This window comes from Lutra lutra, chromosome 15 (assembly GCF_902655055.1).
Source record: "Lutra lutra chromosome 15, mLutLut1.2, whole genome shotgun sequence".
Classification (NCBI taxonomy): Eukaryota; Metazoa; Chordata; class Mammalia; order Carnivora; family Mustelidae; genus Lutra; species Lutra lutra.
Window position 1 is genome coordinate 54,237,789 of NC_062292.1, and position 27,358 is coordinate 54,265,146.

A 27,358-nucleotide genomic window follows, 5' to 3' on the forward strand; every position below is an offset into this window, starting at 1 on the left:
ACAACTGCATATTGCCCTGAAGATTTAGATGTCTTATATAATAAATGTTTTTCTTTGTAAAAAACAAATGTGAAAAGGTGATACGTGTATAGGTGTGTTTACATGTATAAACATGCATCACACCAAGAACCCAAAGCAGCTTTTTAACTATATCCCATGGCAGTGACCTATAGTTTCACATTTCATCCTTAAGAGGCTCCTTAGAGAATTGAATCCAATGAATGTTCCAAGACCAGACACAGTCATAAAATTCCCAATCTTAGACTCTACCAGTGTTATCTAACATTAGCTAAGTGGAAAAAACAAACAAAAGCAGAGTGATTATCCTATGGACATATTCAGTGCATTGTATTATAATAACACAAAATGTGAAGGGTTTCTCTCTAATATAATTCGCAATAGAACTGAAAGCAAGGATAGCTCTTAAAAAGTTATTCTCTGTTGCATTTTCTGTTAATTTTTCATTATTTCAACCACTTATAAAAAACTTCAATTACTGGATTAAATTTGGCAATGCATATTAGCATCGTAAAATTAGGATCAAAGGCATTATAAATTGTTTTTAACACTGGAATTTCTTTAAAAGCCAAATACGTTATATAAATTGAATGAGAACTGAACAAACCACACACACACAAAAATCTTTTTTTCAGATGGGTACAGAGTAATTCTTACCAAATCACAAAAACAGGTAATAAACCAGTAGGGCTAAAAACAGAACATACTGAGCTAATACTACATTAAAATGGTAAAAATGTGGAAAATACGTATGCATTTTTATTTTTAAAACACTCTATTTTATCAAACTTGTCCTTTTTACTGTTTTATCCCCTTTATTATTTCAGCTTGCCAATTTTGAGGGTGAGCCATACCACATTCAGGAACAGATCATATTTGTCACAGAGAAAACATGGAATAGTATTTCCCTGCATGCATGAAAAAGATGTAAAATAAACAGGCTTCTCTTTCCAAAAACCAAGAATTATCATTAAAAATGTTGTTAGGCGAACAAAAATATAGACTCACAAAAATTTATTTTTCAATTTCTGCCAGCAAAAGATCTAAAAACAGAAATCATGAATTTTTTGTTTCAATGAAACGCTTGTTGTAACACTGGCTTTAGATAAAGAATACCCTTAAGGAATGTGTGTATCTGAATCTGGACTATCATTCATGACTACAGTAGATATGCCGGGCGATTTAAAATATTCAGATATGTAATCTCTTAAGGGCATACTGTAATTGGTACAAAAATATTTTAGAAATCAATTGAAGACTGTAGGTTTTAACTTATTGGCAGCACAGCGTTGACTTGTTCTAAATAAAGACATTGTTGTTCAATCCCAGTGATTAGAGATGGATCATTGACTTGGGAAAAGCATCTGCATACTGAGCACAGGATAAAGAAAAGTACCAAGGGGAGAAAATAACCACGCTTGATGTCAGTACTGAGTCTAGAATGTACGAGGCCATGGCGGAGCAGCTTTTACAATCCAATTCTGTTTTCTCCCTTCCCGTCAGGGCACTGTGGCATTTGATTTCTTAAGGTTAACATCGCCTACTATCTTATCTGCACAGGACACAGATCAATAACCGTGTCCCCCTTGTTTCAAGTTGCCAGAACATCAAGAGACAGTGTGGGAGCCAATTTAGTAGCCAGAACCATGTGCTGTTTATATTTTTGAAAGAGTCTAGGTTTCAAGCTCATGTGAAGTGTTCTCATGTTTCTTTGCTTTTTCTTTTGAATGGAGAAGAAGAGCTGGCCTCTTGCCATTCCTGCTTTTAAGAGTAAGTAACCGTCAGAGGGTCTGAGCTATAAAATACTTAATGGCAGTAAAGACTACAGCTCAGCTCCACCAAAAGATGATGTTAGCAGCTTGGAAAGCAACCAACCTCTGAAACGAAATGGAAGGTGTGATCAAAAATAAGGAAGCAAAAATGAAACTGTAGAGCTGTTTTCCAAGGTAATATTTATATAATACACTTTCCAGTGAAGACAGAGTGCATTAAAATGATAGAGCATTAGCAAACATTGCCAAAAAATATCTAAAAGTAATGAGCATTTCCCTTAAAAGAAGCAAAATCTAATTAAGAAAAATGTACAAAAATAAAATCTGATGTTTTGAAGCTAACGAATGTCATGCTGGTCTATGACAATTATGCACTATTGAGTTTTAAAAATTATATTAAAAAATAAAAAGCATGATTTGTCAATCTTTTAACTGCTAATGAAATACACACCATAGATTTCTGAAATGTGGATATCAAAAACTAATATTCATGCAGTTTTAAATACAGTTCTTATGAAACTGTATCACACTGATGATATAAATCTATTTTATTCTATTAGATGAGGCAAGTTCAAATTTCTGACTGACTGACATACTTTTTGGGCAGCTGTGTTGCCATACTGTGGCAATCATGGACTTTCAATTGTTTTCACTTTTTAATCATAAACTTACTTAGTTGTTGAGCCCATTATTAGAAAGAAAAACATCCACTTTAAATAAATATGTAACTAAACTAAACAAAATCAAATGTCCTTCTGCTAACCCAGCCAACTTACCTTGAAAAATTTCAGTGAAATTCTGTCCTTCACTACACCTATGCACAATCTTGAAATTTATGTTGAATATAAACTCTAAGTCTTAAATAAAATTTTATAAAAAGAAAATCTCCCATCCTGCTTGAAAGCCTAGCTGTGCACAGAGTGAGTCACCACCATTTACTTCTTCCTTGATATTCACTGTCATCTGACATCGGATACATTCCCAGAATGTAAATGTGCATACTCACCAGTGGGCCCAGAGCACAACCTTTGGCCGTGCATGCTTGCACTCTGAAGGAATGTAAGCTCCAAGGAGCAAATCCATAAGCATGACAGCTGAGTTCTGAGGAATTGTGAATTAATATACCATCCAGATATAGTCCGTAGCTTGTGATAACACCTGGGAAGATAATCATGGACCTTTAGCATGACTACCAGACAACAGCAAAGAATGTCTTAAGAAAGCAAGCACTTCTTGATATGATTTCTAATTTCATGGAATTACTGAATCACAGTATCTGGTATTTTCTGCAGTCTAAACCCTGTCTCTTTCCAAAGGATAAAACAGGCATTAAACCCCTAAATATCAAACTGTTAAGCTAATTAGTATAGAGACAGAAATAGAACCCAAGAGCCCCAGTATGGGACTCTTCATATTACATCATGTGAATAGTTATCAATTGTGTTCCAGATAAAACATGAATAAATTAAGTACACTTATAATTTGTATTGTACTCTAAAGTGATATCCTTAGTAGATGTTCTTTAGAAGTCAAATGACCTTATTCGTTAGGGTATTATACATTACTCAGGATGTATCAGGCACTGTTCTAAGCACCTGTTGTGTGTGAACTCCTTTTTAACCCTCTCCTAGCAGCACCACCAGAATAGAGGCAGTATCATTATGATCATTTCATAGATGAAGAAATTCAGGCAAGACAGATTAGGTAACTTCCTCAAAATCACATAGCTGGCCAGTGCCGGAGTCAGGATTTGAACCTAGGAGGTCTGACTCCAGAACCCATGTTCTCAACCAAAATATTACATAACCTAACCATAAGCACCTTAATACAAATTGCACAAAGTGCAGTCATGAGACACTCATGAATGGGTTAGAGAAACTATGATTTACTGGTTTTAATGATCAACTAAAATTTATTTCAGAAGGAAGTTTATGTGTCTTTTCATGAAATCAACTAGTAGAGATATGTGAAATTAAATAGTTGTTGAATATGATCATTTGAATTATGTAGTCAAAATATTTTTATTAAAAGGAAGTTAGGGATCTGTGTTCCCTGGAATTACAGAATCCCCAAACTGATCAAGCATTGAGAAATAAAACTTTGCTTACATGCTAAATTAGAACTTCTTTCAAAGTGAAATTAATTTCACAGTGGCTGTTTAATTGCCTCTCTGTAGGATCCCCAAGGCAATCTTGACTCTTCCTTACCTGTGTATTTCTAGACTTAACACCATGCCTAAAACATAGTAGGTACTACATGTATATTGATTAAATGAATAAATTAATGAACACACAGCAGAGTAAAAATATCAGCATCCAATCTAGAGGGAAAATGTAAGGCTATAGAAAAAAGAGATAACTCTCTACCTGAAGTATGAAAAGAGACTTGGTAAAAAGATGATATTCGAGAATAGCTCAGAGATAAATTTGTCAAAGGAATGAGTCTTGAAAGAGGCTCTAGCACAGTCAAGGTTGTCAAGGAATTCAGCTGGCTTCCAAGAGGCCTGTCTCTTAGCCTGGGAACTCCAAATTTGGTCGCATTAATGTCTTGAAGGAAGATCAAACCTTCACCCATCATTGCATTAGGGATAGCATTCCTAGTGGGACCAAGGACATCAGGAGCTTTTTCCCGAGTGTCCCTTTCTCCTGGGAGGAAATTGCTCCCTTCCAGAATCTGTTCACGTTTGTCATCACCATCACCTGCAAATTTATAGAATGCTGGACTCATTTTCAGGATATCCTTTACAAGACTACTTTGGATTTAAAAATCAGTTCATAGCAAAACAAGTAGGGAGTGAGTTACTGCCATAAATATTACTCATCTAATAATATACCTCATCAACCCATAGCCTAAGAGATTGCTGGAACGGCCTCCTAAAGCCCACATTACGGCCAAGGCTGGGTGATGACACCTGTGGATTTGAGGGTTCGTGCATGATGCTGCGCCTGATTTGAGCCAGGGGTCAGTATCTGATGCCGGCTTTTCTAAAGTGAGAAATGTGGAAATGGGGATCAAGAGAAGGTAGTCAGAGTGTTTCCTCTTACTATTACACTTAATATGTTTGCATTCTCCAGCCACAAAGAGGAATACTTAGTTGTGGGCTGCAAGCAAGTTACCACTAAATTAGAAACAGAATATTACCTGGCCATTTGGGATCCTCACGCAACTAAATCAACAGGCAAAAAAGAAAAAAAAGTTACTGTGTGGAAGGAGACATTGGCTTCCTGGGGCATGCTGACACTAAGCACACACACCCTTCAGTAATGAAGGTTTAGGTTACCTTACTAGGTCAAGATTCTGAAACAGATGAGCTGCTGGCTGAGAGCAAAGGGAAGAGATTATAAATAGCAACTGTGGCCTTCAACTAGTTATGGAAATGAGAATTGTAGGTGTTATTTCATGTTTTATTATTTTCATATTACATAAAGATTTGTATAGAATAACTAATTTTCTCTTCTCCTTTTCCCTGCTGATTTATATAAAGGAAGTTAACGGGTATTAATTTTTTCTTAGTTTTTACCTTGCAGGATATCTAGGTCGGTCGTGTCTAAACTCAAGGGGGCATGAACCCAGATGGAATACAATGACAGAGGGTGAGAGCTTCTTCCTTGTATAAAGCAGAGTAGGGTGTTAGGCGGAAGCATGCAGTGATTATTGCTGCTCATGGAAAGTGATGGAAGCAAGAGGAGCATGCATGGGTGTTGAATAATCTGGTTATTCACCCAGTTCATCTGCCCACAGCCCCACATCCGCAGGTCTACAGTTTGCTCTGTGTGCTGGGCTTGACAGTCCGTCCTCTGTATTTGCCGCCCTCTGGCTTGCTGGCTTCCTCTTGGATTTCACCAGTAGGAGGTACTGCAAGCTGGGCAGAATCAGGAAGACAGAAAATGTCCAACTTGTAGCTCTAAGCGCTGAGGCTTTTGCTAACTGTTGAGAGGTCAGCAGAGGGACAAAGCAGCTGTGGTCTCAAGCAGTGTCTGCAGCAGAAATGCCTCTTCTGCATTTCCAGCTTCTTCAGTAGTGGACTCTAGGTGGCCCTTTAGCTTGGGCTGGGGCAGTACCTCCTGACGGTTCAAGCACCACATCAGCAAATCTAGCAGCTAGCAACAGCGGAGGCCGACTCAGAAGCCAAAGACCAGGGAAGTTAGCAGCGCTCTGACAATCACCATTTTTGTTTCTACAGCCCTTCCAACACATTTGTAATCAACTCCTTATATTTAACACAGTCTGTCTTACAATCCTAGCACATTTTCTGTTTCACTAGTTAGATCTTGGTCAGTACATCCTTTAGGATTAAAGCCGTTTATATTTGAATGAGCTAATACTTTTTATTTATTTATTTTTTGAGCTAGTGCTTTTTAAATAAAGCTACTACTTGGACTTATTTTCCTTGATGAGGATAACGTTGTATAGCTTATCTTTTAAGAGCAGGCCTATTTCCCTCATTTCCAAATTTTGGGGTAACAGTATTTTACTGTAATGTAGCCCTTTGGCTACACCAAGAAGGTACAACTGTCAACTTTCTCCTTTATTCTAGTATGACCATCTCTGATAACTCTGAGAATACTTACAGAAAGTATTTGGTTTAATGCCATTTAATAATCAAAACACAAAAGCACAGATGAATTAAAACTAAGAAATGAAAGATATACAATGTAAAACTAAATAGTCACAGGAAATTTAAGAGAAGAAAAAATGGATAAAATCACAGTAATAATCATGATAAGAAATTATGATGTTCCAGGCTCTCAGCTAAGCAATCTTTTAATCCTCACCAAAAAAAAAAAAAAAAAAAACTTATGTGCAAATAATGTGTTGGAGAAGCTCTTAAAGAAATTGTAAGACCCTCAAAATGCTATCTACTTGACCTGCTTTTCAACAATGACATAGAAAGTACCCAAACCATACATAATTGGGGAACAGAGAATTTCTTTTATGCTAGGATTATGTGCATAATATCTCATTTATCTGACATATTGGGAAATGACACATTTCATAGAAGTTAATTTTTGTTACAACTAAATCTCATTCCTTAAGTATAAACTTTAAGAATTTTAACCATTTTTAGAGGAAATCTTTCCAGCAAGGACTCCACAGTACTCACCTGTCTTCCCACACAGACTATAATGAATATAATTGAATCATCTTGTGATGACTCAAACCATGCATTATGGACACCAAAGAGTATATTCTCTAATTCAGTAATACCCTCAGGGACCAATGAGAGCTAGGAAACTTACCCAACTTTTACCCTTCACCTCCTTCAGTGGCTACACTTAATCCATTCTTATGTCTGCTTTTTGAGTTCTCCTTCCTCCCTCAGTGACAGTCTCTCAACAGTTTCTTCTTTGTTTTGTCTACCTGACTTAAGCAAGTCAACCCCTAGCAAGCAATGCTAAGAAACTAGATAACCATGACATCTGGAACTATGTATAAAGAAATAACAGACAGTTGCTAAGAGAATGACTTAGAGTAAGATGAGTGCATGGCAAATGAGCTGAGAATAAAATTAAATGAGATATGTGACAATTAATTCAACTGCTCAGAAAATTTTTAGTATGGAGGATGCATCTGAATGGAAAGGTGGGTGAAACTCAAGTCCAGCTTTCACACGGGTGAGCGTGCACACATGCACTCATGCACACATACCTACAGAGTAACCCAGCGTTTGGTAAGTAACCACTATTTGACAGCACTTGGGGGAAGAACTAAAAAATCAATTACAGATCTAAATTGTAGAATCCAAGTGTACCCTGGGTAAGTGTCATCTAGCCTTTAAGACATATTAGACTCTCTCCTCTCCTCTTCCTCCCCCACCATACCAACTCCATCACTGAGACACATAGACTGTACACTCCCAACTGAACTTCACCCATCACCATACTTATGGCCACCTAGTCCATTCTGCCGTCATCTCATATCCGAGAATAATAGCCAGCCTCATGTTTTGATGCATTATTCATGTTTCCATACAATTCATTCTTTACACTACAGACAGAGGGCCATTTTTCAAAATGTGTATCCAAAAATGCCACATGCAATCAGTGATCAGTCAGACCTTTGCTGAGTACTAGCAAGATGAGAGTTCCCCACCCCAGGATCGGGAAGCTGGGGTCAACGTGAGCACATTGTGAAGCTGGAACAGACTCATGATGTTGACCTCTCTGGGTCTTCTGCCTTTAGCTCCAGGTCTCAACAGCTAGTCACCAGGTCTCAAGGACAGGCCAAAGTGGGATACCATCATGGTTTAGAGCTGGTGCCTACATCTGCCACAAAAAGGAGCCTGAGACAATTGTAAGTATTTCCTTTGATCTGGTTTGGGCAAGGCCATTAGCGATATAATCCATGTTAAGGACATATGGTCAAACTGCCTGGCAAATTGGTGGACAATAAGAGATACCATTTGAAAATAATAATCCATTTCGTACCAAGATAGGCAGGCAGATGTCATAAGTTCTCACTAACAGACTTTTTAATGTAAATTAAATTAGTATATGAAATATTGTATAATTCAGTTCTAAAAACATACATTTAGAAATTAAGTCTCAAATATGTATTAAGACAACAATTTTCATTGATCTCAGATTTCTAAAGTATATAACAAAAACTAATGAATTTCCAGTGCACATTTTAAGTGAGCTTAAGGAGGCACTTTCCTTCTTTAAGTAGAGTACAAGACATGTATGAATAGGTTTGAAAAAAAGTTAAATGTAAAGTTCTTAAAATGCTGTGTGTTTTTGAAATTTTAAACACTTTGTTATTAAAAAATGTACTGAACACTCATGTTGAGTCAGACAATAGGCAATATGCTTGATATGAATTATTTCCATTAACAACATCAAGAAATAAGAAGTGTTATTTGCCTTGTTACTGAGTTAGGGGAACGGACTCTTAGGCTAAGCTGTTTTCCAAGGTCACACAAATAAATATCAACTCCGGCTTGGAGCCTGGCCATCTCATCCCCCTACCACCAGCGCGCCTCTTCTTCATCTCCAGCCTAACTTTCTCTGCTAAAATAGGAATTCCACTCAAATAAGCACTGACAAACCCGTTCTGGCCCTACGAGCAATTAAGTTGAGCATAACAAAAACTTAGTGTGTATCTACCGGAAGTCAATTCCTGAAAGCTACTATGCTTGGTACTTTGGGGAACAGAAACAATAAGGAATAATATCTGCCTTTATGGAAGTAAAAAAAGGGCTAAACACAGGTCTAATTAAACAATTGAAGAGTTAAATAAAAGGGATAAGCACCACAAAAATTTTATGCTCAACAAATGGTATAGGCATACAAGAGCTTCTAGCAAGGGGCAATCACTCTGCTTTAAGTAAGTCCTGAAAGCTTTTTAGAGCAGCTGGGGTTTCTGTACAAAGCGGCTGGGTCTTCCATAAAAGGCAAAATGTGAAAAGGCCATGTCTCAGGAAGATGTTCCTTGTGGGGAAATGACATTTACCAATGCCTGGAAGCAAGAAAATGCAAGGTATAATAAAGACATCCAGAATAGATCCGTATTCTGTTGTTATTGTCGGAACTGGTGAATGCCTAATAGAGAATGAGCCTTCAAACGGATGTTCAGACCTTGAATGCCACACCAAGGGATGGGGATTTTATGATGCACAGGAGAACTATGGATATTTTTGTGTATTGACCAGGGGTTAAAATAAACATGATATTTAGAACAATTAATCTAGAGTCACAGTTGCAATAGACTGGAGTAGGGAAGACCACAGATGTAGGGAAAAGGGCAGCTGAAAATATCAAAAGAAAAAATTTTTTTTGAAAACATCCTTTTCCTGAATATATAGTAATGAGTTGTGATTGAGAGAGGGGTGTGGGAATGCCATATTGCAGTGGTAGTATGGAATTCTAAGAGAGAAATAGCTTAAACAGTTTTATATATTTTCTCTTAATAAAACAAATTTATAATGCTTAGAGCTGAGGTTAGGGTTAGAGCACAGCATGGTGTCATGGGTCACTGTGCAGGAAAGAGAAGGGTCTATCCACCTTAGAGAGGTTTTGTGAGGGTAGGTGTGAATGATTTCCAAAAGCCCAGTACCAAAGAACTAACTTACCTTTCGTCTACTGGTTTCAAAGGGGACTGTTTTCAATTGGGGGATTAAAAAAGTCACACCCCTGTTTTGCATCTTGACTGTATCAGGGTCAAAATCATAGTTGTGATCATGTAGTATAGTTTTAAAAGTATCCTGGGGGAGCTGGAAAGGGTCAATGAGATCTCTCTTCATGATTTCTTACAACTGCATGTGAATTTGTAACTATCTCAACATGTAACATTTGATTAAAATGCAAAACAAATACTGTTACATAGGAAAGCACGGCAAAGTAAGAGGAGGCAAATGCTTGAAAGTCAAAGGACCTTTATGCTGAAAAATTAACAATAGTATGTTTTAGATCAGATGCCATCAATCCTCAGGAAAAACCCTTGAAGGCAAAAAAAAGTTTCAGTTTCCCTTTACAGAGGAGAAAAACAAGTTGGAGAAAGACTGAATAACACAGTCAATGCCAGACAGAAAGTGTTGGAGTTACGGGTTGGTGTAACATACAGAAACATTCAGGTTCAACAGTGCACAGAACATTACACTCTCTAACTTCCATGCACCTATTTCTTCTATGTTTCTTAAATTATGTGATAAAACATAACATAGAAAAATACATAAAATATGTTATATCTCAAAGATAAATGAAAAAGTGGAAAGCCATGTAACCATCACCAAGGTTAAAAAATAAAATATTGCTAGCACCCCACAAATCTTCAGCACCCCATGAACCTTCTATGTGTCCTCCCTCATTCCAGCTCTTTTTCTTCCTCACAGACAGCTGTGTTAACTTCTAAAGAATGATTTGTTTGCTTTTCTATTTAGGAATGCATCCATAAACAATATAATTAAGCTTGGTGAATTTTTAAATTTAATGCTAATAGAATCATATAATATAGAGTTGGGGGGGAGGCACCTGGGTGGCTCAGTCGCATGGGCATCCAACTCTTGATCTCAGCTGGAGTCTTGATCTTGGGCTCATGGGTTTTGGCCCTGTGTTATGCTGCACGCTGGACGTGAAGCCTACTTGAAAAAAAGATATTTTTGCATCTTTTCTTGTTCACCATAATAAACATGAATCCTGTCTGTCTTATTGAGGGTGGTCACACTTCACTCATTTCCATTGTTGTATCGTATTCCTGCACAATACAACTCATTCATTTATTCTACTGTTGACATTTGAATTGTTTCCTCGTTCTGTCTCTTATGTCACTGTATCTGTTATCATTTTTGTACTTGTGTCCTGAGGCAGACGTGAAGTTTACTAGCACATAGGTCCTGGAGTGAAATTGTTGGAATATATTTAATTTTGCTAGACAACACCCAACCGTTTTTCAAAGTGCACCAATTCCCACAATGAGTCCTCATTGTTCCATATCCTCAAAAAGACCTTGTATAACTCACAGTTTTAAACTGTGCCAGTATTCTATGTGGTAAAATGGTACCTTTTTGGTATTATTTTTTATTTCCAGCTTATGAAAGAGGTTGAGCACATGTCCTTATGTTCATTAGCTATTTGCTTTTTCTTCTTTTGTGAAATGCTTTTTCAGATATTTCCCCAGTTTATTATTATTATTCTATTTTTTTTGTTTTTTTTTCTGTTTTTCTTTTTTCTTTTTTTTTTTTAAGATTTTATTTATTTATTTGACAGACAGAGATCGCAAGTAGGCAGAGAGGCAGGCAGAGAGAGAGAGGGAGAAGCAGACTCCCTGCTGAATGGAGAGCCCGATGCGGGGCTCGATCCCAGGACCCTGGGATCATGACCTGAGCTGAAGGCAGAGGCCTTAACCCACTGAGCCACCCAGGCGCCCCTATTATTATTATTCTAACAACATCTGGAATATGTTATCATTGACAAAGTGTGTTGGAAAATAATAAATGAAGTAAAGAGTTTGGGTTTCATTTCTTCTAAGTTTATATATTTTAAAACATTTTATCAAAATATAGATGACAGATGATCTTATATTAGTTTCAAGTATACAATGTAATGATATGACAGTTCTGTACATTAGTGCTCACCATGGTATGTGTAGCTACCATCTGTCACTATACAATGCTATTACAATTATTATTGGCTACATTCCCTCCCCAGTTTATTATTGATTCTGAAGAATACTTTAAGTATTCCAAATACTAGCCTTCTGACAGTTACGTGTGTTATAAATGTTATATCCCACTCTATTACTTATCTCTTTAGGTACTTTGTTTACAGCACATTTTGATGAAAGAAGAGTTTGTAATTTTATTCTCCCTTTTACCATTTTGAATTTACCTATCTCTAATAATCCTATTTGCCCAAAAGTCTCCTCTATATGATATTAAAATAGCTACGCCAACTTTTCTTCTCTTATCCTTTCTTTTCCACAGTTTGGGTTGCTTTTGTTTGAGAAGAAAGGGGTTGACAGCTAGTTCAGGGGTCTTCTTGTCAGTCTTCAAGACTCCTGAGGAACTACATGTTGGCTGTATCCTCATAGCAACACTAACTCAAGATAAATGAGAATCCGTCTGAGGACTTCGTACCTGACCAAGCCCCTGACATCACTGTTGACATTGTTTATGAGTAAATGGTTAGCTGGTATTGATGAGAGCTGCGCCAAAGAATGGACACTAGTCAGGTACCAGGTAGCCTGGGGGAAGGGGGGATGTAAGAGCTGTGATTTCATCCAATGTCATTTGATTGAGCTTTTAGAAAAAAGGAGGGAGAGCACACGGCCTTTCTCTCATGACCACACACTTTCACAACTTAGGAAGCTCACATTTTCCAAACTTTTTTTTCCTTACCAATAAAATGGGGGTCATATTCCTTGTCCTGGTGGCCTGAAATAGTTAATGTGAAAATCAAATGAGTGAGCATATATACAAGTACCTTAGGAATCAAGTGTGATGCATATAAGAGGAATGAACTTAGAGCTGTCCCTTCCTTCACATGTAAATTAAAGCCTTATTTGCTGTGAAAATCTTGCCTTAGACTATCTCTTCCTATGCTCACCTGTGTCATGTACTGCATATCTCTTGTAAAACATAACCTGCCCATCTCTCGGAAGCACGTTGTAGGCAGGTCTGTATTCCCTACTTGTATGCTATCTGTCATCACCCAGCAGTTTCCTATGTGTGTACTAACTATTTAAGATTCCTCTCTACCCCAATCAAGTTCAGAGAGCACAGTGTGGAAAAACAAAACAGAACAGGTACTTCCCAAGTGCTGTCAAATACTTTTTGAAAAAAGAAATCTGCTGGATTTAGTGGATTTGGTTTTCAGTAGTTATCTGATTCCTCAGTAAATACTTATGGAATTCCTACTATGTGCCAGATATTGTGTTTCAAGCTGGAAATACCCAGAACAGTCCTGGTTCCTACATTCATAAAATTTCCAATCTAAGTGAGTAGGAGGACTAAGTGGATTATGTATTAAAAGAGAACCAGATGGAAAAGAAGAAAAAATGGTAGTGGCTGGGAAGGCAGATGCTAACCTCATCTAGGTGGGTTAGGAAATTAGATTTTTCTGAGAAAATCGTGTTTAAGATGAACTTGGCCCTTGGACCTACTTCATCAAAAGGAAAAATGTCACAAATCATTATCTGATTACTTACAATAAGTATTTCATAATAATTAATAGAAAGATTTCAATGAGGTATCAATGAGTTGATTACTATTTAAAAAATTAAATATCACAGACAGATAAAGAGTCTTCATCTAGAATGTTTGAATACCATTCTCCTTATTTGCTTTTAAAATGTCTAGAGTGGCAAAGTTTAACTAGATGGGATTTTTGTTTACTTATTTACTTTTGCTATTCCCAGAATACATTTTACATCTATCTCTAGACCCAGCCCCCGAATTCTGTGTGTTAAGTGTGGATTATACGAAATTTAAAAATCAGTTAAGGACTCAGCAGAAACTTGATAGCAACTCAAACTCATTTACAAAGCTATGGGCAGAGTTAAGGGAAAGACCGGGTGGTAATAATGCATTCCCAGTAGTTCCTAGTTAGGACTCCTAGGAGACCATGCTAACGGAAGTTCAGTAGGATCCTGTAAACATCCTCAAATTTGCAAGGGAACGGATGAGAACAGATTTGGGAACCTGGACAAAGAGCTGGAGTTATAGGAAAGGGCCATTGGATGGGTGCTGTAGCTTTTGGAGAAAGGATATGGCTCTACCCTGGAGCCCGGAGCCCGGGCTCAAAGGGAACAAAGGCTTTAAATTCTGAGACTTCTTTCTCCTTCCACCCTCTGATCTCTTGCTGCTGCTGCCACTGCTCAGGGACAAACCAAAAGGAAGCCAGAGAGAGAGACAGAGAGCAAGCTCATAGACACTGTGAATACAGGTCAGCCTTGTAGGATACAGGGCTGAATGAAAGAGCAAAGAGTGGATCCAGAAAGTGTGAAAAATATACACATCTAACATAAAAAAATTATAGTAACGCTTTATGTTGCACTGTTTCATCTTTTCTGTGCTTTTCTTTTGCTTACTCTCTTGTGCTATTAATTGGTAAGCTAGCTAGAACAAAATGAAACAATAGAATGCTGTGTGGTAAAAAGGGATCAGGTTATTTAATCTAGTTCTACAAATTCAGTTCCACAGTGGATAATCCACAAAATGGATATTTAATTCCCATTGGCTCGCCAGGGTAAGCAGTTTCAAGTTTATCACCTTTCTCTTTCCATAATGGTAGAATTTTTAAGGTGTTTAATTTTCACAGGGAAGCTGAAACATAATTGTCCATAAAGCACATCCACTGGGATATATATCTTTGTGCCTCTTCATCATGTTCTGTCAAATTGTGTTTCCTAAGGTGCTCAGTAGGTTGTCATCTATAACCAAGGAAATTCAATACAAGTACAATACGATGTAAATTTAATACAAGGTATCTCTATGTACACTGAAGAATTCTGTTTACTGTAAGAATTAAACAATGCTTTAGTGTGTCATGAAAATAACATGTATAGTGAATATAGATGCTCCAAAGATATTTTTTTTTTTTCCAGTACAGCATGGCAATATGAATATCAATGGCAAGTTTTCCCCCAAGGTCCAGATGATGATTGAATGTGGCAGTTATCTCCCTATGTGAATACTTGATCCTTCAATTAAAAAGGAAAAGAGAGAACAGCTTTCACATTGTGGAATAGTGCCTTATTACTGTTAGGCTTTCCTAAAAATGGAATCAACGGAACCTAAAAAAGATTGTGCTTGGGAAATTCTACCTGACAAACTGATTGGAGGTGTTTCATAAAAGTTACACAAGGTTTGCTCAAAACTGTCAAGCAGTTTTCCTAAGTGATTCACTGAATTCTATAATCCATTTCTCCTATTAAAACTGAGCATTTCCAGGAAAGAAAATAGAATTGCCTTTTGGGTATTTAAAAATAAAGTTAGTTTCAAAATAAAAAGTTTGAAAAATAGTTATTCCTTGAAAACCACAGAAAAATCAGAACAGAAATCATAAGAATTTTGAATATTGTCAGTGAGAATGATGCATCAAACAAGTCAAAGCATCTAAAAAAAATGTTTTTTCACGTGCCTAGATGAAATACTGAACTATGAGCTTTTCTACAAAATGTAGAGGCAGAAGAGTACAGTGAATAAAATCATGAATTTTTTTTTGTCATTGACACCTTGCTTTGTATTAAATTCCTACTTAACGAGTTGTCTTGAGCAATTAATGCTTATAAATCTGAGTTTCCTCAGCTGAATGTTAAAGAAGCCATATCCATTTCTTTTTTTTTTTTTAAGATTTTATTTATTTATTTCACAGACAGAGAGATCACAAGTAGACAGAAAGGCAAGCAGAGAGAGAGGGAGAAGCAGGCTCCCGGCTGAGCAGAGAGCCCGATGCGGGGCTTGATCTCAAGACCCTGAGATCATGACCTGAGCTGAAGGCAGAGGCTTAACCCACTGAGCCACCCAGGTGCCCCAGCCATACCCATTTCATGGCTGGTTGTGAGGACCGAAGTGCTTGCTACCTAGCTCTAAGCTGTAGCTATTTCTACTACTATTACCATCAGCGTTGGTAGGATATCAAATACTTTTTTCTTCATATGGGTGAATTGCTTAGTATTTACACACACAACTGCGACATAAACTATAAAAGTCTATTTCTTTCTCATCATTTCTTAATGTGAAGGATGACATATAAAGTATATAAAAGTTCTGTAGTTATTTCTTTACCACGCATTTCTGAAAACATATATATATGCTTAAAAACTAAACTTCATGGGGTCACCAAGGGGGTTCAGTCAGTTAAGTCCAACTCTTGGTTTTGGCTCAGGTTGTGATCTCAGGGTCATGATATTTCAAGTCCCATGTCTAACTTGACACTCAGTATTAAATTCCTCTCTCTTTCTTCCCTCCTCCCATGCTTGCTCTCTCTCATTCTGTCTTAAATAAAGAAATAGATAAAATATTTTAAAAACCTGAGCTAAATGTTCTTCAATAATGTTCCATTGTCTTCACGATATCATGTATAAGTATGCCAAAATAATCAACTTCTTAAATTCTTTCTGTTCTTATTGACCCAATTGCCACTATCTTGGTACATATTCACATCCAAATTCTCAAAAAGCCAGTCCAGTACAAAAGGCTGAATTAGGAAAATATTTTCATAGTTTCCTTGAGTACTCTTTCTTTTCTCAAGAAGTACCTGGGACCCTGTCCCATGGGTGCCCAGCTCCCCTTCTCCTGTGCATATCTTGACATTACCTCATCTCGATAGCAAGAACAGTCTACCCTTTCGCACAGAGGCACGCAATGCAGATCCGGTTTCACGTGCTGTCTCTCTTTAGAATCTTGACAAATCACTCAGCTGAGAAAATCTTAGGCCAAACAATTAGGTCTTTGAGCCTTCAGCAGGACAAGAGGGAGAGGCCTTTCTGCTGTCTTTGAAATCATTCTTCTACATTATGTAATTATAAAACGTGCCGTAAATGTGCGTTTGTGTGTATTGTATGACTGCATAGGAATATACTTCTCACATCCATACAATTACTATGTTATTATTGTCCCTGTCCTCAGCAAACATTAATTCCTTCAACAGCAATTTAATACTCCTCTACCCATGACTGGAACCCCTGCCAATTGCTGGCTCTAGAACCATGAACAAGGTGATGGAGGATAAGACGCATGCCTCCCCTTATGTGGGTCACAATCTAACAGGGAAACTGTTCTAGCAAATTTGCTCAAGTAAAGATAGTAGATAGTTACAAGCAATTGTAAATATTAATAAAGGATAAGAATTTCACATTCTATATTACTACTTACTATTTAAAAAAATTCTGATTACTTTCAAATGTTACTACATGTTATGCTAGGTAATGAGAAATCAGTGTGGTCTAGTCAGATATTGATGCTGATTTTCCAGCAAGGGAAACTTCAAGTGTGAGGAAAAAGCATATTTACAGATTCTAAGGTCTAGGCTTCTGAAAGGGAATATGGCTCAGGAGAATTTGGAAGCTCTCGAAAACATAATTCTAATTACGCAATTGTAATCTAAACAACACAGGTCACAAATTTAATAGACAGGAATCCTTCGTGCCCCTTCTCACTGATGGCTGATGGTATGACAAAGGCAGGGTCCAGGTGCTGCACAACAAAGGGTTCTTATCTTCCTAAAAGTCACTCTTATTCAGGTTTTAAAACCCTGCCTGAAACTGCATCCTGCAGAGAACGCCTTTGCCAGAGGGAACATGGATGCCCTGATTAGAGAAACAGAGCTGGAGGGTCACATCCCCATTTTTGAAGGTAAGTGAAACAAGGGGCTAGAATTCAGTAGGACATCTTTGAAGGAGAGCAGAGCCTTAGGTGTGAATCAAGTGATAAAGACCAGGTACTTAAAGACTACTTGGTAAAAGAAGACAATTAATAGCATGTAGCATTATTTATAACAGTAAAATAATGGAAGCATAAATATCCACTGATAAAACATGGGTCACATAAGCTGTGGTATTCAGTGAGATTCCACTGCCTTTTAAAACATTGAAGCTGGGCTTTCTCTGCTTAACTACCCTGGAAACATGTCTCCACCATGTTGTTAAGTGAGAAAAACACGTTGCAGAGGACAGATAGAATGATCTTAATTTGGTTTAACAAATGTATATTTTATGTATATATCTTTATGTGATTATTAATTGAAACTTTTGTTTATTTTAAACTAACAGCCTTTAACCTTCTTCTGATTTAAAAGTTTGCTGCATGTTATTGTGTCGTCTCTACCTTATATTTTTAAAAAATGTGATAAAAAATGCATAACCTAAAATTTACCATCTTAACTATTTTTCTATGTATAATATAGATTGTTAACTAAACGCACATTGTTGTATAACAGATCTCTAGAACCCTTTCATGTTGCAAAACTGAAACTAGATTCATTGAACTGCAACTCTCCCTTCCCCCTCCCAACTCCCTGCCCGATTCTACTTTCTGTTTTTATGTGTTTGATGACTTTAGATATCACATATATGTGGAATCATGCAGTGTTTGTCTTTTTGTAACTGGTTTCTCTAAGTTAGCATAATGTCCTGGAGGTTTATCCCTGTTGTAGCATGTGATTATTTCTTTTTTTAAGGTCAGGATAATATTCTATTGTATATACATATACACACCACATTTTGCTTATCCATTCATCCATCTGTGGACATTTGGGTCTCTTCCATCTCTTGGCTAATGTGAATGATGCTACTGTGACTGTGGGTGTGCAAGTACCTCTTCAAGATCCTGCTTTCAATTCTTTTGGATAAATACCCAAAAGTGGGATTGTTGGATCACACAGTAATGCTATTTTTAATTTTTTGAGGCATTTTCCATACTGTTTCCCATAATGGGTGCCCCATTTTACATTCCTACCAACAGTGCCCAAGGGTTCTAATTTCTCGACATCCTTGCTAACATTTTGTTATTTTCTGTGCATTTATTGTTTCTTTTGGTAGTGCTAATCAGCAAAGTTTTAATTGAGTATCTATTATGTGGGTCAGGCACTATTCTTAGAAGTGCTGGTACAGCACAGAACGAAAGATTCCAGAACAGGAAGAATTCTCAGAGCACAGGAAGCATGTCCTAAAGCAAAGAGCAAGCTTCCCAGCACAGGATGTGAAGTGAGAGCAGGTTGGGAGACAAAGAAGAAAATGGCAATCAGAAGGGCAAGAGGCCATTCTCTTAGTCACTGGTTCAGGATTATTACAAGACTCTGATGAGTAGAAAGTGACTGTTTAAATCAGAGTCATTTACAAAAAGCAGAGAGCCTGTTTCCTAAGCTATGCTGGCTAAAGATGACCACTTGCTTGTTAGGCAAGAACTAGACATTTATATCCCAGCATGTGCAAAACCATGCAAGAAGCATCTGTTACATGACAAGACAGTCTAAATGCTTATGTGTCTCTGGACCTGCCACATCTAATGGAGACCCAGAGGGAGGACACTCCCACAGCCCATAGGGCTCCCTGAGGAGCTGCTTCTCCATACATTTGGCACCTTATTCACATCCTGACCTTGTGATTCCCTTGTGTTCCCCTATGGAACTCTAATATCTTTAAGATCAGAGATTGGCAAATTCATCTTGGTATCATCAGAATGATGGCTCCTGGTAGGTCATCAAAAAATATACTTTGAATGAATAAATTCAGATTCTTGCAGGGTCTGAGGAAGTTCTTGAAGTTATCTGGGTGAAAAATATCACTGACCTTCCTTAGAGAATTGCAGTTGAACGTTGTGTGGTAAGGTAAATCAGGAGTGAGCCAGGGTTGAAGTCAAGATTGCCGCCCAGGCTTTTGGCTGGCGTGACTGGGTTGTGCTAATAGTGAGAGGAGTAACACAGGAGAAAGGGCAGATAGAGGGGCAGAGAACATGTGGAAAAATCAACTTGAATATGTTGAATATAAAGGGTAATAACAATCCAGGTGGAGGTCTCCAGATCTTGGGGTCCTGGGATTAAGCCCTGTGTTGGGCTCCCTGCTCAGTGGGCAGTCTGCTTCTCCCTCTCCCTCTGCTATTCTCCGGCTTGAGCTCTCATTTCTCTCTCAAACAAACAAACAAATAAATAAATAAAATCTTTTTTTTTTTTAAGATTTTATTTGTTTATTTGACAGAGAGATCACAAGTAGACAGGCAGGCAGAGAGAGAGAGAGAGAGAGAAGCAGGCTCCCTGCTGAGCAGAGAGCCCGATGCGGGACTCGATCCCAGGACCCTGAGATCATGACCTGAGCTGAAGGCAGCGGCTTAACCCACTGAGCCACCCAGGCGCCCCCCCCCTTTTTTTTTTAAAGAGACCCACGTTTAGTTCTGACGAATGACTTAGATTTCCACAGTGAAGATGGAAAGAAAATGGGGGTTGTCAATGCCAATTTTACAATCAAGAGAACCAGGGCTCATGGAATTTAGTCCCTCTCCCCAAGTAACACACTACTACACAGCAGAGGTAATATTTGTCTCTAGGCCTATTTGACTCCACACACACATCTTACAACACTACAGTAAGCCTTAAATATTCTAAAAAAGAACATGTGTTAGGTGTGTTACAGTAAGCCATGAATATTTTAGAAAGGAACGTGTTACAACCCTACAGTAAGCCATAAGTATTCTAGAAAGGAACGTGACTCTATAAATGCAAGTTGAGTCATACATTGGGAGTGACCTGAATACTAGGCTAAAGAATTTGGATTTTATCTGTTAGGTTTTTAGGGTGAAGTATGAGGCTTTAAAAACAAATAGAGGAACAAGTTGTTTTCCAACAATCAGATTTTCCCTCTTCAGACAAGACAATAAAAATCAAACACTAGAAAATTTGGGGCAAGTGAAGAGAGAAGTAGGTGGCATGATAGTTGCTGTTTTCTTTTTAAATGAACACTATTACTTTTTAAATGTCTAACACTGCCCTACAATAAAAATTTTGAAAATTCTGATGTGACTAAACACAAGACTTTAGAATACAATTAAGGTGTTTAAAGAAATCTGCAAAACTTCAAATTCTTTTTGGTTCAATGACTATATTTTAAAATTGCTTGTAAATGCACAAAACATAGTATGCAAATATTCTTTTAAATATAGAAAGTATTTCTCTAGGTCCACCTAGGATTCTGAGTACAGTTGTGGTTTCAGGTGCCATGACCAACTGGTATGAAGGAAAATGTTCTATGATGCAAATCACATAATGGCATTTAATACCAATCCAACTGGAATAAATCACTAATATTTGCATTGCCATCTATGGGCTAGATACATTTGTGGAGCACGAAGTATGACAAGATTTTTCTACTCTTTCATGTAAGTGTCAAATAGAAATCCATTTATTTTTTTAGTAGGAAATCTGTAACAGTACAGGAATCACTTCTATAGCAGAGATAATCACTCACTGTAATTATTTGAGCTCCCTCCATTACCTCAAATACATCTAATGCATTTGCCAAAAGTTTAATTAAAATTAGATAACTGAAATAATATCATAGTAAACATAAGACAAACTAATAAAATTACAATTTTTTTCTTCCATTCTTTTTGGCTATGCTAAAGGAGGCCATCTCAATTTTCAGTAACAAGCTACTTAAAACAATTTCTAGGAGATTAAAAATCTTGATGTTTGTCTTAAAGGGAACAAAATTTGATGGTACATAAGTGTCCACCAGTGTGGAACAAGGACAGTATGTTGTGTGAAACTTAAAGATTTTCTAATAAATGAATAAAGTAATTTCTACCTCCAAGTTTTTACAAATTCTTTATAATAAGATTTTATTTAAGCGAACTACAACTGGCTAACTTAATTCTCTAAACTATGCGAAGATGTGTATATCATTTAGAAATATATGCAATCAACTTGAAGTTAAACAAGTAGAAATACACATATATTTAATATATGCACTGTTTAAAAACTGCATGCTGGCAAATTTACATATACTATATTAAAATACAGAGTTTCAAGTGGTCTCTTCTAAGATAAACTTACTCAATCAAAAGCATTTTGAAATACAAGATGTGCATGGACTTTCCATCTCTCTGCCTCTCCGAGAATGAACTAAGAACTGTCAAAAATAGAAACTCCCTGAAAATATAATGTCACTGTCACAATAGCACCTTGGGAATTCTCATCTGTTCTCTCTACCTCTCCTGGACCGTATTGAACAATAAGATGCAGTACACAAGAACTATCAAAAGGGAGCACTTTTGAGCCACCAAAATTGTGTGTTAGCCTAAAAACTACAATCTCCTAACTACAGACAATGATACTATCTCAGGTATTTTATGTGCTAAAATGATCATTAAAAATTAAGCACCACATATAAGCTGCCATTTAGAATATTAATTTACCTTTGCTAATCATCTTTTTAACTTGAGGCTAAAAGAGTTCACTTACCATTTGGATATTCAGGCTCCGTCCAGGAGATGTGAAAGGAGTGGGGTGAGTAGGAGTGCGCTTTGGGGGCCGGCACTCCTTCGGGTATCTGTTCCTCAGTTAGGGCCTCACTGGCCTCGCTCACGGTGCACCCACCCCCTGTGCAAGCCTGGGGAGAAACGCCAAAACCACATTTCACTCTGGGTCCCAAAAGTTTTAGTGAGCCTTGGAAACAGAGGATTCCTAACAAGAGTTCCAGATTCTTTGAAATACAGTTTTGTTGTCCACATCCCCCCAGCCCCCACCCCCGGCCCTGCCACCCCACCAAATAAATCTGTGCAATGCTGAGGCCTGACATTTAATTAGTTCGCTTTTTAGGACATAAGACAGCCATCTCCAATAATTAGAAAATAACCCAAAACGTATGCATGTATAAATTATAAGTGCATCCTATGTTAGAGCCTAGAGAGAGAGCATCTATTGCCTGGGTGAATCCCCTTGATGAAATCAGCCTCGCACAAAGTTTCCTAGAAGGAATTAAGTGCGTGCATGCACAGACACACACGTGTGTGTGTGCACGACGGGAGGGAAGTACTAGAGACTGAAACTACTTCAGGATAAAAACAAGTAATTTGGAGTAAACGAAAAGATCTACAGCAAATATAATCACTTTCATTGCGACAGTGTAACCAATATGCTTAAAGTACTGCATAATTTGAAATTGAATAAAATAGTATTTCTCATGTATCAGCAACAAAGCAGTTGTTGAGTGACTGTTTAATGGCTTAAAGGGTCAAATCATTTACTTACATGCCAGAGGAAATGGGCTCATTACAGGGCCAACTTAAAGTGATCACAGAATCTTCCCATTCCCTAATAAGGTATTACTAATGCCATAAATGAAAATATGGATGTTAAAGATACCTGGGGGGGAGGGGGTCTCCCTGGGAGCGCTCATTTGGTTAAGCATCTGATTCTTCATTTCAGCTAAAGTCATGACCTCAGGGTCTTGGCATCGAGCTCCGAGCTCTAGCACAAGCTCTGGACTCAACATGGAGTCTGCTTGTCCCTCTCCCTCTGCCCTGTCTCTCCCCGCTCCCCTGCTCTCAAATACATAAAATCTGAAAAAAAAAAATCTTAAAAAATACCTGGAAACTTCTGTGTGCACTCTCATAATTAAATACAAATAATTCCAAAATAAATGTTTTAAGCGTATTAGGAAAATATCTTTGCTACCTAACTTATTGGATAAACATTTCTCCAGGAAGCAGAGACAGACACACAGGGTTTTTCCAGACCATATTTGCTAGCAAATATTAGCAATCATATCTTTATACAACACAGATATTTGAAAACTACACTTAACCTTTGTTCAATATTTCTTTAGGTTCCAGTTGTAATGCGCTCAAATTTAAAAATATTTCAAAAAGCACTAAAATTTACTGAAAACAGATTAAGAAAATGAAGCAAAATCCTAGGACAATGTAAAAAGCAGGTAGGCATTCAGTCCATTTTCAGGGAAGGTAGATATTGCTAGCACAAAAAGTTAAAACACCTTTTTATTTCTCTGGGCCTGTCTCCTGCTTTTCAGCTTGATATTAAGGGAATAACCTTTTGATAATTAACACAGTTGAAATTCTTTTCCCTATAAATAAGAGAGAGTTGACTTATTTTTAAAGATATTCTTCTTACGTTGCAGTATACCATTTAACAAGTTGTTGCAAATTCTTTATTCTAAGTATTCAAAGTATAAATATTACATGGTCAGTTGACATGGAGTTCAATCTCATGTTCTCTTGTAAGAATACAGCGGTAGCCTATACAGGATAATTTCTCATCAGCGTAAGCAAATTTCTGGTGGGTTAAACTGTGGCTTGGGCATGAAATTGCATTAAGACTGGGACCTAATTAACCTCTGTGGATTCCCTCTAATTCTCAGCTGCAGCATGTGCATATATATGGAAGAGATAAACTATCCCCTTCCTGAGAACAGAATCTTTGCAAATAAAGAGGAATCAATTGAACTTGTGACCAAACCATGACTCAAAGCTCTAGGACATGTCATTGCTAGCCCAAGAAATAACTACTGGAACATTAAAATAGAAAAATTTAAAAAAAAAAGACTTTTCAAACATACTAAAAGTCCGCTAGAAAACATGGCAGGAAAAGCTGTCCCAAGTGGGACAGCTGAATTATCAAAGGGAAATGATAGAAAGAGCATTCTTTTCAGTCCTCAGAGAGACAGAAATATATCCACTTTCAGTTCCTAGATTTTTTTTTTCCTTAGGAGGGGAAAAATGTTGGAGCATCTTACTGTTAAATCCACAACACACTGAGATTTAATTCAGATAGTCTACTTATCACTATTATTTTTCTTATTTATGTCCTAAGACTTGTCCCTAGCTAACTCTTCCCAAAGAAATATTATAAGACATGTAATTGTATATATTTGAAAATAAAATGTGAATTGAAATTTACTTTGTTTTGAGAATTTTGGGATGCCATTTGAGATAAATAAAGACATCCTCTGGTTTGGAAGGATTGATCTTTGGGTTATGGGCTATGTCATCTAAACTCATAATTTGACAAAGGGGCCTTTTAAGAATCCAATGAGTTTATAAGAGAATTTTTCTTGCAAATAAAACAGAATTTATAAAGAGGCTGCTGAGATAAGAGAATTACCTGCAAAATATTTTATTTTGTTTTTGTTTTTTCCACATTCTTTTTGCATGAATTTAGAGGTGCTAAGTGAGCAGTTCCTTAAATAAGGGAAAAAATGCTCTTAAAGTTGCTTCTGATTGGTCGAATCTAACTGGTATTATCTAAATGAAATCAGACCGATCAGTGTCTTGTTTGACCCACCAGCACTGGAGACTACTGCATGCAATACAACTGAATGCTGATTAAAATTCTGACTTAGAAAAACTAAACAAAATAGTAGGATTGATTAAAGATGCCTTTATGAAATGGAAAGCTCTTTGAAAGCCTCTGAGCCTTAACAATGAGGCATTTCAATCCATCTCCTATAGCTTTCCCCAGTTATAGCCATTTTTGTTAAGTGACAAATGACATACTACCACCCTGAAATGTCCACTAACTTCTGATCAAATAGGGGATTGGATTTTGGTATAAAGAAATGAGTAATCAATCAATATGTATCAATTATTTTGAAATGATGACTATTAGGAACATCCAAAGCCACCATCCTCTTTTCAATAGTTTGTTTTCAGAGTAGGCTCTGAGGATATTAAGAATGCAGCAAACCCTAAAGCATGAAGAAATGGAACAAGGCCATGGTATCTATAACTGATCTTTTGAAAAATTAAGCTCATCAGTTCTAAGAATCTTTCCAGGAAAGAAAGTTATTTATTTATTTATTTATTTGACAGATGGAGATCACAAGTACGCAGAGAGGCAGGCAGAAGAGGGGGGGTTGGGGAAGCAGGCTCCCTGTTGAGCTGAGAGCCCTGTACGGGACTTGATCCCAGGACTCTGAGATCATGACCTGAGCAGAAGGCAGAGGCTTAACCCCTGAGCCACCCAGGTGCCCCCAGGAAAGATATTTAACACTTAACATTCATCAGGAGGCAAATGTCTAGCTATAATATGAAAATTATCAAGGCGTACGTATCTTGCTATAGTCTGTATTACTAGCTTCTTTATTTAATTGCTGACTCACTATCTTTATTTAATTGCTGACTCATTATCTTTATTCAGAGCTACCATACTCCACAATACCATTTGTGGAGTGTAGGGACACATTTTGCTGTTTCTTTCAGTAGAAAAAGCATATGCTTGGATCCACACAGTCCCCGACTCGGACATCCTACAGCAAATCATTTAGTTCATATCAAAAGTCTCAGATTCTTTATGAAATACATATACTTAGTGTTCATTTACTCATTCATCCATTCATTCAAGAATTGTTTGCTGAGTTTCTAGTTCCTACCAGGCACTGTGCTTGACTCAGCAGATAGAATTTTGAAAGAGACTGTCTCTACCTTTCAGGAGTGTATAACCAAGTCAACAGGAAAAATTAAATGAAGCTACTTGAAGTAACATACTGTCTCTGAGTCTAGAGTAAATCACAGTGGCTTGAAACCTCATGTATTTTCTTCTATTCTTAAGGGCTTGGCCATCTGTATGTTTTATTTTCCAGAACTTTCAATATGCTAAGACTATCTATAAAGGCAACTGCACTTGGCTGAGAACCTAATCTCCATCTACTAATCTAATGACCTTGAAAGCTAGTTATTATGTCGAGACTGTGAAATATATAATAATCCTTCAATTAACCAAGATGAACCTAAAATGTTCTGGTTCACTTAATTTACTTGTTATAGAATTAGGTAAAAAAAAGAACTTTTTAGTTGACTACTTCCTGAAATATATTAGTGTATTTCCTCTACTACTAAACACAGCGAAATCAAAAATAATGTGAGCATATTTATTTCCCTAACAAGAGTAAGGGCAAAGACTTCCACATCTTTATGACGTCCTGCATCAACATTACTCTGGGGCTGACAGATCTCATTTGACTCCATAGAATATTGCTTGAGATCACAAAATGATTTAGTGTCATGTAATTTTAGGGCTCAAAGAGACATTAAAAATCATCTAGTTCAAAGCCCTGATTTTAGGCTTAAAGAACATAAAAATCAGTGCAATTAAGTGCATTTGCCTTTGGTTACACAGTTGATAGCAAAATGTGAATTGAAACGCGAGAGAGCAGCCTCCCAATAGCGGTATTTATTTTTCAAGATACCGCAGATATGTAAAACATAGGAGATTGGGATGGATTTACACTGATTGCACAGCATATCCTAAAAATTGCCTGGGGAGCAGAACTTTGTTTCATGACATTTGCCTCCTGATAAAAACCAAGAGTACAAAATTTCTGTTTAATTTTGGTTGCTTCTAAAGAATAGAGTGTTTTCTGGATTTTGATATTACCACTGTTTTGAAAATAGTCTGGATTTCTGTATTTGTTTTTGAAAATCAAAGTAATACCCTTCTTACATCTTGAGTAATAAAACTAAGTAATCAAAGATGCTGTTTCAAAAGCCCATCTGGTGCTGAACACCTAGGCACACAGAGTCAGTTCTGAAGAGGATTTTTAACATTGTCTGATTGCCCTTGTTTTGGGATGTCAGGTCAGACAGTTAGCAATAGTTGAATGTAGTTTATTTTCTCGTGGTA

The 27,358-nt window shown here is 37.2% G+C and overlaps 1 protein-coding gene across 1 annotated transcript in view; it reads right to left on the reverse strand.

Annotated features, from left to right (window-relative positions):
• USH2A (usherin) overlaps positions 1-27,358 on the reverse strand; it is a 705,277-nt gene that overhangs the window by 321,635 nt on the left and 356,284 nt on the right. The window contains 2 exon segments of the mRNA XM_047705734.1: positions 2,797-2,948; positions 22,181-22,328. Coding sequence (XP_047561690.1) covers positions 2,797-2,948; positions 22,181-22,328 — 300 coding nt within the window.